General features: G+C 43.3%; 2 protein-coding genes across 11 annotated transcripts in view; both read right to left on the bottom strand.

Annotated features, from left to right (window-relative positions):
• Positions 1-152: 152 nt before the first annotated feature.
• On the bottom strand, positions 153-9,628 carry LOC128787524 (uncharacterized). 6 transcript variants are annotated; one of them, XM_053941709.1, is made up of 15 exons: positions 9,542-9,628; positions 9,180-9,327; positions 8,564-8,705; positions 7,487-7,779; positions 6,623-6,717; positions 6,149-6,218; positions 5,530-5,633; positions 5,040-5,094; positions 4,771-4,862; positions 4,325-4,379; positions 4,126-4,211; positions 3,677-3,731; positions 2,384-2,531; positions 776-830; positions 153-445 (listed from the first exon to the last, which is right to left on the bottom strand). In XM_053941709.1, exons 2-13 carry the CDS (start codon positions 9,186-9,188, stop codon positions 2,499-2,501), a joined length of 1,089 nt encoding a protein of 362 aa, XP_053797684.1. In that variant the 5' UTR covers positions 9,189-9,327; positions 9,542-9,628; the 3' UTR covers positions 153-445; positions 776-830; positions 2,384-2,498. The 6 variants fall into 6 exon arrangements, with proteins under 6 accessions (XP_053797684.1, XP_053797685.1, XP_053797686.1 ...); XM_053941710.1 differs by having other exon boundaries at positions 4,325-4,376; XM_053941713.1 differs by lacking the exons at positions 153-445; positions 776-830; positions 2,384-2,531; positions 3,677-3,731 and adding an exon at positions 4,553-4,665 and having other exon boundaries at positions 4,180-4,211.
• A 6,526-nt stretch (positions 9,629-16,154) lies between these two features.
• GSTCD (glutathione S-transferase C-terminal domain containing) overlaps positions 16,155-17,077 on the bottom strand; it is a 45,201-nt gene continuing 44,278 nt past the window's right edge. For all 5 annotated transcript variants that reach the window (XM_053940781.1, XM_053940786.1, XM_053940782.1 and 2 more), the window contains one exon: positions 16,155-16,835. In XM_053940781.1, the coding sequence (XP_053796756.1) occupies positions 16,699-16,835 (137 nt within the window). In that variant the 3' untranslated portion in view covers positions 16,155-16,698. The remainder of the gene's footprint in view (positions 16,836-17,077) is intronic.

Raw genomic sequence — 17,077 nt, 5'->3', positions numbered from 1 at the left:
AGCTTATGGCTTTAGCACATTGCCCCCAAATCAATGACTACAGGGAGATGAAAAGAATGAGCTTCTGAGTGCTCCAACAAAGAGCCTTATTTCCACCTGTTCAACATCTCTGTCTATCAGCGCAGTGCAGACAGAAGAGCAGACACAGTATGTTAAAATCAATCAAAACTTTATTTAAATTGAATTCAGCAAAAATGAAACTATATACAGGAAGAACTATATACGTAAAGAAACAGGTCTCTACACCGCCTGTTGTCCAAGATCCATCTCAGTCTGTCCTGAGAAGCAGAAGCACTCATAAATAAATGTGATGGTACAGCTCTGGATCGAGGTACATTCTGCAGACTGGGCACATGTGAGAAGCCTCAAGGGCAATAGGGAGGCATCTACTGCAGAAGACATGGCCACACAGGGCTGCCACAAGCTGTCGTCCACGTCGCACAAACTGGAAGAAAGAAAACCACAACACGTATTGGAAGGAAAGAATTTGAGTTTGCTGCTCAATTGGCACCAGGCAAATGAGACTCAGAGCATCTCTGAATCAGTTAGAATAATGAGGGACCCACAGATCTGCCAGTGCCATCTTGGCAAGGGCTTCTCCCTCTACATTCACCTACATTCCCTCTACATTGATGACTTGTGGAGCTTCACAGCAAGGGCTGTGCTTCCAGCCAGCTGCCCACAGCATCCCACATCATCCAACTGATTTGCGCAGCTCCCCTTCTGGCTTTCTCCTCCCACAAAGCAGAAAGGACAACAACAGGTGGATCCTTACCTCTGCGTAATATTCCATGCAAATCGGACACCTAATGACAACTCCTTGCTGTGCACTAGAGGAAACAGAACCAGAGAGAACATGCAGCTGTTAATATAACCACACTTCAGTGGTTATTGATACATAAAGTCTCACATTTTCATACAACTGCACTGACTAGCCATGACACATTTCCTTTGAAGAGCCCTGCTGTCTCCAAGTCTCTGTCTGCTGCATTTGATGAGGACTTGGGGTCTCCCTGCCCTGAGGGAAAGGGTGTCCTGGTTTTCACTAGGAGAAAGGTGCAGTCAGTCACCCTGCTCTGGGATTTGAAGTAACAGCAGTCTCTAGCACTGGCCAGTTTGTGTATGGCAACCTCGACTTCCAGCAGGTCATCAGTAACAGCTTTGTAACTACAGCATCCTGCTGTCCTCTGCTGTCCTATTTTCACCCCAGAATATTCATTCCAGGACCCCGTTTTAAACTACAGAGTAACACAGCTCTGGCGAGATCCAGCCCTGGGAAGGAGCCTTTGGTCAATTTTAAATGCTGCAGCACTGAGCTCTTTCAGCCTCAACTAAACAGAGCAGTTACATTCAGTAACTGAGAAGCTTGAGACTGGAGGAACAAAGCATTTCTTCTTTATATTAACCAAGGGTAGGGATTTGTTCACCTACAGACTTAACAACCAAAACTTAAACATCGACAAGTTCATTGCCAAAATGCATGATGGTTTAGGATAGTAGAACCCCTTTAGGTGGCATATTTAAGACCTGACACCTAAAAGTTCCATACTCAAGTTGTCTCCTACGTTGCCTTTCCAAAAGGCTCAAAGCACACCAGCTTTATTAAAACCTGTGTCTTTCCCCCCACCCCGAAAAAACACTTTAGAAAACCTTATACCATAATTCTCATGTTCTTCCCTAGTGACACAGACACCTGGTTTAATTTAATCAGTCTAATGAACTGCATCTTATCCTGATGGAGTGCTCCTGGAGCAGGACTTTCCTGTCCCTCTGCAGAATGGGGATTTTACTGTGCAGGCATCCAGCTTGAACTGCAAGATCTCCATCACAGAAGCAAGCAAACCAGGGCTTGTGACATCCAGCAGTGGCCATAAAAGCATGACCTCCACAACTGCCTGTGTGCAAAAAAAAATCTACCTTGGGAAGAAGGGCTCCAGCTCCAGGAGAAAGGCAACCAGCTGGCACCGTTCCAGCAGGGAATTTTTGTTAGAATTTGCCCAGCTGCTGCCTGCTGGCCCCGTGATGCCAAGGCCCGTTGATTACAATGGAAGCATTTCCATGTCCAACATCACTACTAGAGCTTGTCAAAAAAAGCAAAGGCAATACTGAGCTATGGCCTGGGACCAATCCCCTTTCCTTGCCATACCCCCACACTCATCTCTAAGGCTCTGTGCAAAGATGTACATCTGCTTTGGGCTGCTTTTTTCTCCCAAAATGCAAATGGTATCATTTGATCATCCTGCAACATGGGAGAAGGAGGGAAGTACATGGAGTATGGGAAGGCCTCAAAGATAACCCAGGCATTCCTGTCTAACTTAGTCCTACACAGAAAAGAAAGAAAGGCACAGAATTCTGTGTTTGGTGGGGCACGAGCCATACGTACTCTGAACTTTCAGTGTCCTCCTCCTCTGCTCCCTGTTCTGCAGGGGCTAAGTCAGCCACAGGTACATCATTAGCTCCTGCTCCATTACCAGAGCCAGCCACCTGTTCCTGGCTGTTCAGTGTAACATTTCTCCTTTCCTGTCCATGCACTGTAAGTTAATTGTCAGAAGTTAGACCTATTATTCTCTCTCTCCCTGGTGCTACCCTTGAAATTAGTTATATAAATAGTCAGTAATGGTTCCTATTTTAAATGGACTCTGTTCAGCTTGGTTAAAAACAATCCTAAACAAACTACTTTCCCAAATAGTAAGGCTGGACCCTTCCAGACATTGTGACTATTCTGCTACAGACCAGCACACTTGGTCTATTAAAGCACAGTCCTTTGTCTTTTGCTAAAGGCATTTTCAATCCCTGCTTCTTGAGTTTCTTGGAAAAAAAAAACCAAAACAAAACCAAGCAAATGAACAAAAAACAAAGAACCCCAAAAACAACAGCTACGTTTAAGACAATTCCATTACCAACTGTAAAACATCCACTCACCTTCAAGAAGCTTCCATCGATGCACATGGGAAGGGAGAGAAAAGAAGATACAATGAGATTTGGTGAGCCCCCCCTGGTGCTGCACACAAACCCCAGCTCAGAAAGCAGTTACAGCAGAGGAGGTGAGGAAGGGTAGGGTATCACCCTCTAAGTTTGCTTAAGAGCATTCAAAGCAGTAGCCCAAAGAGCCGCTGCCTTGAAAAACAAAGAAGTGAGTGCTGCTGATTCTGCTCTCACTACTGCAACAGGGTAGAAACAGAGGCAGCTTAGGAACCCCCCTGAACACCCTCCTCCCCTGTTCCTGTTCCCTATTTGGATTTGACTTGGAGCTGTTTCTTTCCCTCTTTCTCCCTCAAAAGGGAACATTCAAATGTGATATTCAAAAACACTCAGTATAAGGTGAACCACTGCTGAAGAAAGGAAGCCACAACAGTAATTTGGGAGTAAAGAATTCCAGTTTGCTGCTCTATCGGCACCAGGAAAACGGGACTTGGGCTACGTGCAGTCTGTCACTCAGTGCTAGAACTGTAAGGAACAGACAGATCTGCCAGTGCCATCCTGGCAAGGGCTTCTCCCTCTGTGGACCCCACCAAGGAGGGACTTGGAGGGACGTGCAAGTCGGAGCTTCCCAGCAAGGGCTGTGCTTCCAGCCAGCTGCCCGTGGCACCCACCTAAAGCAACTGAGTTGTGCAGCTCCCCCTCTGTCCCCTCCCCTCCCACAAAGTAGAAATTATGAGAACATGTGGATTCCCACCTCTGAGTCCTCATCCTCACTAGCTGGAGGACTGGCAGGACCTGCTGGCTGTGCCCTAGAGGGAAAAGAACCAGAAAGAACATGCAGCCATTAGTTCCACTGTCCATCAAGGGTTATTGATACATAAACTGTAAGAGATTGAAACATCCCCCATTCTGATTTAGCAACATCCCAGCCCAGTAACACAATCATTCCAAAAGCTTTTATGTACTGCAGTGCAACTCAGGCCATTTTCTGAGAAGTATTCAGTGTTGCTGAAGAGAGAAGTAAGGTTTCTTCTTGACTTTGGTGTTTGCTTTTCTCCAGTTAGTTGCTTCTCTTCCGGACAGGCCACTATATGCCAAGTCAGATTTTTTCACACAGAATCAAGTAGACCCCAAAAGCTTGGGAAAACTGTTTCTACTGTATGGTTGAAATTAGACTTTGAAGAGATATTTTCTCTTACGTACTCATCATTATCTCTTTGTTCCTCTTCATTGTTCCCCATCGCTAGCACTGCTCTGATGAAATGTAGCTGTTGCTGCAAATACCACCACTGTTGCAACGGAGTAGAAATGGAGGCAATTTAGGATCCAGCTGAACACCCTCCTCCATGCTCCCCTGTCTCAGTTCCCTAACTGGACTTGGGCTGGAGGTGTGGGTCCTTACCCCTGGGTAAAAATACACCGGAAACAGAGCAACGTATACACCGTCTGGCCATCTGCTAAAGAGAACAGAACCAGAAGTACACACAGCATTAACTTCACTGGGCACCAAGGACTGCTGAAACAGAAACTGTCAGAAATCAAAACATTCCCTATTCTGATTTAGCAACATCCCAGCCCAACAACACAATCATTCCCAGAGCATTTATGTACTGCAAGCATTTCAGTATACCTCAAGCCTTATTTAAGAAACATTTAATAATGTCTTCATGCACAAAGGAGAATGGCTTCTACTGGATTTTGCTGCTTGTTTTTTCCATTACTTCTCTTCAGGACACCGTATTCCTGGTCCGATGTTTTGCCACAGAATCAAGCAGAACCCAAAAGCTTAGTGAAAAATTGGCTTTACCATGTATCAGAAATTAGAGAAACAACTTCTCTCTCCCATACCCTTGATTATCTCTTGGTTCCTCTTCAGTATCCCTTGCAGGTAGCTCAGCTGAATTCTCTGCTGTTCTGAAAAAATGTGGGGGCTCCCAGTCCTGCAGCAAGATAGAAACCACCTGAACACCTTGCTCCCTGCTCCCTTATTTCAGTTCCCTAATTCAATTTGGCCTGGAGCTGTTTTTTTCCCTTGTTCGCCCCCAGAAGAGCAAATTCTGCTGACACAGCCCTAAACACTTCATGCTGGATGGATAAATCAACATGTGGATCCTCACCTCTGAGGCCTCATTCTCCTCAGCCAGAGGACTAGCAGGACCTGCTGGCCATGCACTAGAGAGAACAGAACCAGAAAGAACACGCAGCCATTAATTTCACTGTGAACCAAGAGTTACCAGTACACAAACTGTCAGTTATTGAAACATTCCATATCCTGATTTTGCAATATCCCATCCCAGCAACACAATCATTCCAAGAACTTTTATGTACTGCAAGAATTTCAGCATGTGAGAAGTCATTTGCCTAAATGGCTTTATGAACAGAGAGGAAAGGTTTCTGCTGGATTTTGCAGGTTGGGTTTTTCTTCTTTTTTTTTTTTTTTTTTTTTTTTTTTTTCTTTTCATTATTACCTTTCCAGACAGACCACTTTATTCCAGGTCTGAACTGCTTTGCACAGAATCAAGAAGAACACAAAAGCTTGGCAAAAAAAATCAGTTTTACCATATATCAGAAATTAGAGTTTAGAGAGACACTTTCTCTCTTGCATACCCATCAACCTCTCTTGGTTCCTCTTCATCATCACTTGCCAGTAGATCAGCTGAATTCCCTGATGCACTGGAAACATGTGGGTGCTGCTGGTTCTGCTCCCTGTCCTGCAGTGGGGTAGAAATGGAGACAAATTAGGAACCACCTGAATACCTTCCTCCCCTGTTTCAGCTCCCTAACTGGATCTGGGCCTAGAGCTGTTTCTTTCCCTCTTTCTCCCTGAAAAGGGAACATTCAAATGTGATATCCATAAACACTCAGTACAAGGTGAACCACTGCTGAAGAAAGGAAGCCACAACAGAAATTTGGGAGTAAAGAATTCCAGTTTGCTGCTCTATCGGCACCAGGAAAACGGGACTTGGGCTATGTGCAGTCTGTCACTCAGTGCTAGAACTGTAAGGAACAGACAGATCTGCCAGTGCCATCCTGGCAAGGGCTTCTCCCTCTGTGGACACCAGCAAGAGGGGACTTGGAGGAATGGGCAAGTTGGAGCTTCCCAGCAAGGGCTGTGCTTCCAGCCAGCTGCCCGTGGCACCCACCTAAAACAACTGAGTTGTGCAGCTCCCCTTTTGTCCCTTTCCCTCCCAAAAACCAGAAAGGACAAGGACATGTGGATCCTCACCTCTGAGTCCTCATCTGACCAATATGGAAGATCGAAATCAAATAGCAGCCAATCACTAGAGAGAGCGGAACTAGAAGAACATGCAGCCATTTAAACATGGAGCCATTTATTTCCTGGGCACCAAGGGTTGCCACTAAAGAAAATGTTGGTACTTAAAACATCCCCTGTTTTGATTTAGCAATATCTCAGCCCAGCAATACAATCATTCCCACAGCTTTTACATACTGCAAGCATTCCAAGCCATACTGAAGAAACATTCAGTAATGGCTTCATGCACAGAGAAGAATGGTCTCTACTGGATTTTTTTGTTTCTTTTGTTGGGTTTTTTAAAACTGCTTCTCTTTCCATCAGGCCACTCTATTCCAATTCTGAAGTTTTGGCACAGAATCCAGCAGAACCCAGAAGCTTGGCAAAACCTCCTTCTGCTGAGTATCAGAAATTGGATTTTAGAGAGTCAAGTTATCTGTCACATACCCATCAATGTCTCTTGGTTCTTCTTCATCATCCCTTGCCAGTGGCTCGGCTGATGCTCTGGAAAGATGCAGCTGCTGCTGGCTCTGCTCCCTGTCCTGCAATGGGGTAGACATGGAGGCACTTAGGAACCACCTGAACACTCTACTCCCCGCTCCCCCATTGCAGTTTCCTAATTGCATTTAGGCCTGGAGCTGTTTCTTTCCCTCTCTTACCCCCCAAACTGGCAAATGCGCTGTGGTATCCAAAAATATGTTGTATTAGATTAACAGTTGCTAATGAAAGAACCCCAAACCCAAACCCACTCTTGCTTTTGGTGGAACTGGAGCTGGGTCATGCAGGTTCTGTTGTAAAGTTTGAGGCCTTTCCTTTGCAAAGGCTCAGGAATAACGCTGTCAGGGGGTACCCTTGATGTTATGCCTGTTGCATATTCTGCTTTGCACGGCAGCAGCGACACCCCAGAACTGATGGAATAAACTACACTGTGGGCTGGATCAAGGGCTATTCTTTCAAACAGCAGGGGAAATGAAAAGAAAAAAAGTGACATTTTTAAAGACTACTTGGAGTAATAAAAATACATCTAGTTTGTACCCCAGCCAGCTGCAGTTGCGCTTGGCACCTCAGTGATAAGAGCACCTTAAACTGATGTTGCAGCAAAAACACCTCTTATTTGGGAAGTCAAAGACTTCCTGTCCTCCCCCTTCCTTTTCCTTTAAATCACGGAAGCAACAAGCTCTTTTAGATTATTCTTCCACTCTCTACAAGTGATACTCAAAGAGATAGTTAGATGCCAGAAGACAGGCCCAGGAGCTCAAGAGAAACTAATTTGAATGCAAGATGGAGAGGAGTGTGCCATTCACTACTTACCATAGGAGACTCATCGTCACTGATAATGATGACTTCAGGCTCCGAAGATTCACCTGTGAGATCTATGACGTCTTCGCCTGTGAGATCTGTGACTTCTTCACCTTGGAGATCTACAGTGTCTTCACCTGTGAGATCTATGACTTCTTCTTCACCTGTGAGATCTATGACTTCTTCTTCACCTGTGAGATCTATGACGTCTTCACCTGTGAGATCTATGACATCTTCAACTCTGAGCTCTATGACATCTTTGCCTGTGAGATCTATGGTGTCTTCACCTGTGAGATCTATGACTTCTTCACCAGTTGAAAAAGATAACATTAGAATCAAATCAGAGATTGCAGAGGAATGAAATGGGTTGCCAGTGTGGAATAGGCTGAGGTTGGATTTACTGTGCTTTAGGTCTTTTTTTTTTCAGGAATGTGTCCAACATTTCACTCAAGCTTTGCCCTCAACAGTCCACAGGGAGCATTGCCAGCCCTGTCCCTCTGAAGGGACAGCACAAGAAGAAGAGCAGCTGAGCTCCTCACAGGTTCTGTTCAATGACAACAGCTTATGGGAGGTTCACATCAACAGATGATTCATTTCATATAGGGGAATGTTTAGCACACAGTGGGAAAAAAGTCCCACCAAAACTGTAATCATAGAGGGGATCCTAATTTTAAAGTATCATGCTGTACATGTTCCCCTGAAGGATGGGCCACAGCTAATGACAAAGTTTCCTTATCTTCATCCAGCTTGGGAGATCCCAAACTCAGCTCGCCACCCTCCACTGTGGAAGATGCAGTGACTGCCAACTCATCAGAACACGCATTCAGGTCTTTGAGCAGCACTTGAGGACCTTCCCTACACAGCTCCTCTCTCACTGGCCGCCAATAACAGCAGCAATAAGGAGCAGCAGCAATACTGATCTCAGTAACAAACCAAAACAGTTGTCTGAAGGCTCGCTGTTTAGGGATGCCATTCCAGGTGCTTCCTCAATCCCAAGGCTTCCCTTCCTCCCCAGGAAAGGGCCTAGAAACTGGCAAAAGCACATGGCCAGATGGTCTTCAACCCTCCAGAAGCAGTCTCTGTTCTTACCAGGCTCAAAAGCGGGTGTAGCACTTTCCTCAAGGTCTCTTGGCTCCGTCTGCGAAGTCCCACCTGCGCTGGAGGGCAGCAGCCTGCTCCGTTTCCGAGCTGGTCTGGAATCAATTGCTCCTCCAGGGCGCTTTCGCTGACGCTGAGAGGGAACAAAGCCTTAGCATTTTCTGTGCCACTGATATGAACATGGCCCTCGGTTTTTGCAACACCAATGACAGCACACAAGGATACAGAAAACTCTCCTGCAAAGGCTGGAATGCACACCAAATGCTGCTATGGGCCATTCCCACCTGAGCACATCACATCAGGGAAAAGACGGCACCCCTGATCTCCGACAAGCTGCCTCCCCGAGAAAGGTCCTGTCCCAATGGCTTGAAAATGAGGAGACCAGTTCCCAATTCCAGCAGGCTGCTGCTCACACCGTAAGCATTTCTGCACTACTGCTAACACCCACAGAGATTCAAAACCTTCACAATTCCAGAACATCAAGTTCCATGAAGTTTTCAAAGGCTTCTGTTCCTCTACATTTGCTACAAACGCGTGAAATGCTTTCTAGAAGTACCCTGGAAAACGTTTCAAGAATCAGATTTGCATTGAGTAGCAAAGTACTTACTGAGCTCATGGTGATCAAAAACCACCGTCAAAGTAAGTGGGACAAACTCCAAAAAAAAAGGAATGTCAGGGATGTGATCAATCCCTTTGGTTCCTTTGGGCAGCCCACTGCCGATTTTTCGGAGTGACAGAAAACTGCTCTTCCAAACCTATCAGGAAAGTAGAGGAGAGATTATGCATTCGGAATGCCAGTTTTCTTGAACACCCCCAAGCTCCAAGCCTCCCATTCCCGAGTCCCCATGTCTCGTGCAAAGCTAGAGGCAAAGTCTGTGACTCTGGGACTTGAGCCCACCTGCAGCCCATCCTGCAGCCCAGCCCAGCCCCACAGCATCAGAAGCCTTTGCAAGAATGGTCTGCACTCACCCGTACGGTCAGTCCAGAGTTTGGCTCGCAAATGTCAGCAAATGGCTCTCTATTCCCTCCCGGGATGGAGAAGACGGATGCTCCGCGTCTGCTGCGCAGCAGAGAATCCGTCAACTGGCTCAACAGACTCCGTGCCAACAGAACCTTGGGAGCAGGAGTGCCCCTGGCAACCGGTGGCAACATTCCATGCCCAGGTAACTGCTGTCCGCTGTGCTCAGCCATGGAGCTCCAGAAGGCCATGGAGGCACCTCAACAATCACCTGCTGCTGCTGCTGCCACCCAGCAGGCCAGGGTGCTCAGGGCCCTGCCCAGCCCGGCCTGGAACGCTCCAGGCACAGGGCATCCACAGCTCCTCTGGGCAGCCTGTTCCAACGTCTCACCGCCCTCACAGCTCTTCCGAACATCTGATCCCAATCTCCCCCTCCTCGTCTAAAACCCTTCCCCTTCCCCCATCGCTCTCTGCCCCCTTTGGGCGCTGCAAGGCCGCAATGAGGCCTCCCCGCACCCTGCTCCTCCCCAGGCGGGAGAGCCCCGGCTCTCCCAGCCTGGCTGCAGGGGACAGGTGCTCCAGGCCTCCACGCATCCATCCCCACGGCCTCCTCCGGCCCTGCTCCACAGGCACATCCTGCTGCTGCTGGGCACAGCTGGGCACAGCTCCGCACGTGGGGCCTCACGGGGCAGAGCGGGGGGGGCACAGCTGCACCTCCCGCCGCCCTCAGCCCGAGGAACCCGAGCATCACTGGAGCCTTTCTGTGGCTAAAGAAACCCCACCAGGCCACACCTCCCCAAATCAGAAAGACATTTAAACCCTTCCTTAACCCTCCTCCTCCAGGTTTATTAGTCTGTCGCTGTTTTAACTCTTATTGGAGTGTTTGAACTGTAACCCTAGTAAACAGCAATTGAAACAAAATCAAAGTTTTTTGGGTTTTTTTCCAAACTGTTGAAAGTCTAACAGTTCAGATCATTATTTCAAGTCTCTGAAGTCTTGACATTTTCAGGTGTTCAGCTGCTCCTCTACCAGAGTTGCCCAACAGGGCTGAGGAGTTTTGCTCTGCTCCCGGGGACAGCACTTTCCTCCCGAGGCCCTGCTCTGCTATGGAAGGTGACACAGCAGAAAAAGCAGAAGTAGTATTCAGTTTTCCTTCTAGCCACTCTGCCACAGGACCTGTGTTCAGAAGGATGGGCTGTGGCTCCTGAGAGCAGCAGGGAACCCATCTCAGCCCTGCCAGGTACAGGGCTGCTCCTCAGCCCCTGGTCCCCTTGGGTGCTCTGGGGTGTGGAGAGAATGGTGGAAATTGATCCAGTGCTGTGCAGAGCACCAGGATATGTTCAGCTCATGCTCTACATGAGGAGGCTCATTTCTTACAAAAGTTTCTCTGTTATTACAATTCAACCTTTTGGGTAATTGACAACATGCTGTGTGTTGAAGAATGGGTAGGGATGACTTTTCCATTTTTTGAAGAATCCCAAAGGAGATTTAACACTTTATATAAAAACGCAAAGACACTAAAGCAATTCCAGATATACATTTAATATATGAGTAATTAAGCTTCTTGTAGGAATCCAAAAGCACTGATTATGAGAAATGAATGTTGCAAATATGCTGTCTTTCTGGTCTGGTTTTCAAACCTCTTCTCCTATCCCCATGATGGATGGAGCTGTTTGGGGATTTTCCCTTTCATGGGGTGTGCACCATATACTCCTTGAAGGAATTTGTACTGGAGTCATTCCTGTGCCATGTGTATTCTGGAAAACACATCCCTGCATCTCTCTACGTGGCTTTGTTAAAAACTGCCCTCTTCAATACAGCAGGGCTGTGGTAATGCTTTGTGCACACACTCAGCTTTCTACCTCCACAAAGGGCCTAAATTAAATCCAAAGTATAAGGAGGAGGAATCCTGACACTGAAAATGTCAGTGGGGTTCCTGCATCCCTGGGGCAAGCAGGTGTGAATTTACATACCTATGCATCCTCTGGGAGAATAAAATTAAAGCATGTCACCCTCTATTTTCCTGAACTGCACCAGGTGATCTGATAATATTGCAGCTGGCAGAGGTGTGGGTCAGAAGAGGAGATAAAGATCTTTGTTTTGCACTTGGAAACAAACTTATCTGAAAAACTGCAGCTTTCAAAGCCTTGCTGTGGATTGCAGAAATAAGGTGACATCTAGATCCAGAAATGTTTGATTAAAAATATTCCAGACTCTTTCCCTTTTTCCACCCATTAAATGAGGATACCTAACACACTGGTTTACTGTGCCAGTTTTGGAACACTGTCATTAGGATTCAGCTGTAGTGCAAAGACAATGCACTAACCTTAGCTGAGCTTCAGTCATTAAGCACATACTTCTATTTCCCATAGCTGTGTCTGACATAAAAGATTAGTTATTTTGTCCCTGTGTGTCGGAAGCAGCAGTAATTAGTGTATAGACAGCATACCTGGTAAAGCAAAATAAGGAAAAGGTAGGGGCTAAAATTGCTACAGCAAGAATTTCAAGTATTTAAGATTGGGAAGAAGCCCTAACTATTATGGGTCAAATAATCTCACAGCTTTTAGACAGCTCTTTCCAATGGAGCACATGAATACTTGGAGTCTGTGTTTTCTAAGAGAAAATGAGTGACATTATTCCCACGTTAAGAAGGGGGAAAAACAAGAGTGAAAGAGCTTCACATTGCTTCCCCATTGTGGGGGGACAGGGACAGGAGCCATCCAAGGCTCACTCCTGTTTTGCTCTGTATGTTTCATGCCCAGGAAAACACATTTCAGGCCTGAAGTCCAGCAAGTGAGACAAAAAAAGGGGAAAATTATAATGGCTGATCATCTTTTTAGAGGGTATTAGTGGGATAATGTTAATTCCTCTGCTTGTATTGTTTAAATTCACCTAAGTGATTTATTATAAAACTATCCTCAGCATCTTTATCTATTTTGAAAATAAAAGTATTTTCTTAAATTCCCTATGAGAAGACTGCAGAGAAGGGTACTTCTTTACTCATGTAATTTCTGATTAAATAAAAGCTACAAGCAAAGAAAATTAAGTTGCTTTCAGTTTTACTCTTTGTATAGAATCTTAATATATTATTGACTTAGAAAATTGAATTTCTTTTAATGATAGTTTTAGTAAGCTGAAACTTGCTAAGCACAAGCTACTGAACTGAAACCTTGATGGCCAGGTAGCTTAAGTGCAGGTCTGAGCATGGAAAGTTCCAAGGTTTTCTTCATTTTATTAGAGGCATGTAAGTAACTAGACATATAGACAGGTAAATGCATGATACCTAGGTTTCAATTTTGTTTAAAAAATGGTAATAAACCCACAGGAACTTAGACTGAGATTGTACATAAGGAATTTGTTATGACAGGCAAATGGTCCAAGGCAAAAGCACTGAAAGTACTTGATCATGCTTAAAGGAAAATGTGCTTTTCCTTCTGCTGACAACTATGCACTGCGACTGAAACCAATGCTTTAACTCTTCAGTTACTTTTTTGCTAATCAGTGCTTTCCTAGACCAATACTTTCTAAAAATTATATACATACATATACATATTGAATGGGTTAATTACTAACCCTATACCAAAATTTTAAAAGAAAATTGCCTCAGCTGATGGTGTTGAGCCATACTAGCATCTGTTTAAACCTCTTATAAAATCAGCTGAGTGCCATTTCATTGCAGGTTACTTAAATTTACTTGACCATAAATGGTTTCCTTAAATGCTCCTTTTAATGAGAATACCTGGCATTGCATGTCACCTAGGAATATAGCTTTTAGAAAGACATTTCTGCTTACTGTCGTTGCATCCACCAAGTAGCTAAAAGTCTAGCAGAAATGAGAAACAGAAAACATCAGTCTAAAATTCATGGCCAACCTTTATTAAATAATTTTATTTGTGTCTGTTGAAGAATTATCTTTGATTAATTTTGACCACACATGTAGTTTTCATTAATACCAAAAATCAAAAATGGCTTTATCAGAATAATCGTAACGTTTTACCTTTTTTTGTTTAGCTCAAGCGACATAAAAATTAAGGGGCACAATGAACCTACTAGGAATGTCCCTTGTTATTAATGCCTAAATATGGTAATAAGAAGATCTCTTGAAATATGGCTGAAGAAGCAGATAAATAACACAATAAAGACTAAATGAAAAACCAAAAATAAGGATACATGTCCACACAGATTACTAACTTTTAACAAGGCTTGGTCATCTGTTTCCTTTTATAAGGTTACTTTTTCCAGCATTACAGCCTACAAGGGAAACATAAAAGACTGTCAGTGGAAAATCATGACTATGCTAGGACAGCATTTTGTTCACCCTGTAGCTGATCCCAATGGGCCAGACAAATGGAAAATACAAATAGTATTTATATATGCACCTTGGACATCAAGATAGCTCCTTGCATAACTACCTGCCAGAACAGTTGTTCACTCACCAGGACCACACTGTCTAGTCACCTTGTTTAGGCAATTTTAGGCCTCTATTTATTCCATACCATTTATGTATACAGAAACATAGGGCGAAGTAACATACCTAAAAATTAATGTAACTGAGTTCGTCTTTCTAGAGAAAAGTACATGCCACAGTTTAGCAATTTAATCTGTGTTGAATTAGGTATTACCTCTTGCTGCAAATCTTGATTTTTGTTTTTTTTCATCTCTTCAGTTTTCAATAAGCATCAGTTCATCTGTAGTATAGTTCAGGCTTTACTATTCATAGTAACATAACTCCATCCTTGGACATGAGAAAGATTCTGTTCTCCTGAGAAGAAACCAGAGCCCAATGATGCAATAGCAACAAGCTCACACCAGTATCACAAACGGAATGCAGCCTCACTAATCCTGTAAGCCACCAAAATTATGGATATTGTGAGATGCCAATAAAATATTCCCAATTTTGGGAAGGAAAAAAATTTGTCATAAACTCACTTTGTATAGTTTGGCTCATCCAAGAAAAAATGGGATGTCATGCATATAAACACAGCACTACTTCTGCAGGTCTTCTCCCTTGCTTCTATATATCTTTTCTTCCTGTGAAGCCTATTTCTTTGTGGGATTGCAGATACAAAATAATTTACTTAAGTCACAAGTAAGCAACACCTGTGGGAAACTGTCATTAACATAAAAACAGATACTTTAATAAAATGGGAAAAAAATTCAACAAATTAAACACAGATTGGTATTTGGATTCTTGTTTAACTTAACCTGTTTTTCTAGACCATCTGAAGCACCCAATAAACTCTTGGACATTTGTCCAAATAAAGTTCCTTTTCCACCTCTCTTTTTAAGAAATCCCGGTTTTGCCTGTTAAAAAAAAAAAAAAAAAAAAAAAAAACACACATCCCAAATGTATTCCTTCTTTTCAGGTAGATCAAAAAACTATTACAGACACTTGATACAGATACTGTAAAAAAATGTGAAGCATGTAAGAGCACAGAATTCTGCTCTGCTGAAAGTTCAGTATTAATGCATAGTATCAAACCATGCCAAATGTTCAATACCACTATAATTAAAACATTGATATTGCTACCCACACTCTGGAGCAGAAAAGTGTGAAAACCCTTACTGTAAACAGCATCACAGTTTCCAACAGGTGCCTCACCTTGACAAGTTCTTCCTTCAGCAGGAAGGAGGTCATAAAGAAAAATTTGCTCACTCCAGAAAAGTAATTTAACATGACTAATGTTCAGATTGACATACCACTAATTCAGAAACTGAATTCCCATTGGGCAAGTATTGCAGAAAACTCTTGAGACAACTTGGTATCACCATGTATTTTGTATTTGTCATATATTCTTCAAAACTCCAGTTCCTCCTGTAACCACAGATAGCTGTAGAAAAAGTATTTCATCATTATCTATGGAAGAACTCAGGCTAAAGGTAGGAATTCACTCCTCCTTCCTCACTTTTGTGCTTTTTAAATAAGTGGGTAGCGTTCCATGTGTTCACATTTAAAAAAAACCCAAGTATTTAGATCTTTCAGATATCTAAGTTTCATGAATAATAAAGTATTTTTGGATCCTTTTTTTGCTCCAATACCTATTGTTTGTAATTCAGTTAGCCATGTCCTGAAGCTATGGTCACAGTTTTCAAACTTCAGATTATTTAAATTGAAACATGGCAGAATTCACAGATGTGTAAAACTCCTAAATATGCAGTAAAAATCTCATTAAGAGCTACCTTCCATTGTGTTTGTGTCAACAGGCGATTTAAAATTTGGGGGGAAATGGAGCACAGGCAAATGCTTATTTTCATTTTAGAGCAGTGTAACCACAATTATCTTTTCAAATGGTTCCACACTGCAACTTTTGTCAATTTTTAAACTGAATATCAAATCAATGAAGATGATGTATGTAGACACATGAACTGTTCTTAAATATTTCTTCTGGACAGCAAGTTTTTTATGAATAGGAATCAACACACTTCTATTGCCAATGCAACAGTGAAGGATCCATTCGCTAACATCATGTCTAGCTCCCACTTTCTCGTCAATGGTTTCTTTCAACCAAATGTCAAATGCCTGGTTACAGAATCCTTGCATAATATTTAAAGGCAATTCTGAACTCTTTAAAAAATTATTGGCAAGGTATAATATATTTTTAATAAGCAGACTGAGGCCCAAGGTATTCTGATGAACTTTTATTAAAAATAATCTTCCTACAGTAGTATGGAATTCTTTAGCAAAGACAGGCCACCACCTGTTGCACAGCCATCTTCAGTAACACAGTAAATTTGATCTTCTCTGTTCCTCTGGTGATCAGCACTGCTGGCTGATAACTGCTCTGCTTATGAACACAAATGCTGTTTTGACCATGAATGCAATTTCCAAGCAGCCAAGACACAGCTTTACTGAAAAGGAAATCACCTTTCCTTCAACAAAGCCAGTTTTTTCTAAGCTTTTACAGATGGATAAAATTCCATGCACAGTCATTAGATCCAGAAACTTCTCAGTATGAGAACCAAAAGTTGCTTAATGACACATTACAAGTTGATTTGTGATGCTCTGCATGCAGTTTGCTTTTTTAGGACTTTGGGGGCTGCTTCCCTTTCCGAAGGCAATGCGTTCAAGATGCTGGATGTCTGCTTCCCAGTGTTGCCTCTATCTGCTGGATGCCATTACACACTGAAAATTTATGTTCAGCTTCAAATTGAATGCAAGTTTCACACTCTAAGTAGGGATGCCCACAAACATATTGTTCTTTGGAGAGCAACTCTCTGGCTCCATAGATATAACTTGGACAGAGTAGTTATGTTCTTCTGCAGCCCATGCCCGATCCAGATCCACAAGTCCCATACACTGCTTTCCTAAAATGAGATCAAGGGAGAGCACAGAAACTCAAAATGTAGAAACATTATCAGAAATGTGCACATAAATATTCAATGTCAGGAAAACACATCAGTAAGCCATCTAAAAAATAAGTTCCAAATCTACTTTAAAAAACATCTTAATCTGGTTTACGTTCCAAATGACATCTGTGACTTCTAACCCTCATTTAGCAAAGACCTTGAAGAGATTATTAACTTTTTATATATGAAGAAAGGCACAA

Source organism: Vidua chalybeata, chromosome 4 (genome assembly GCF_026979565.1).
Source record: "Vidua chalybeata isolate OUT-0048 chromosome 4, bVidCha1 merged haplotype, whole genome shotgun sequence".
Taxonomy (NCBI): Eukaryota; Metazoa; Chordata; class Aves; order Passeriformes; family Viduidae; genus Vidua; species Vidua chalybeata.
The sequence above is the reverse complement of the archived record's forward strand: the minus strand, read 5'-3'. Positions and strand labels throughout refer to the sequence as shown.

Coding starts and splice junctions, on each gene's coding strand:
- LOC128787524 (XM_053941709.1), bottom strand. Junction 7,780..8,563: donor TACACCCGCTTTTGAGCCTG/GTAAGAACAGAG, acceptor CAACTGGTGAAG/AAGTCATAGATCTCACAGGT. Junction 4,380..4,770: donor GAACCAAGAGATAATCAAGG/GTATGGGAGAGA, acceptor TGTTCTCTTTAG/CAGATGGCCAGACGGTGTAT.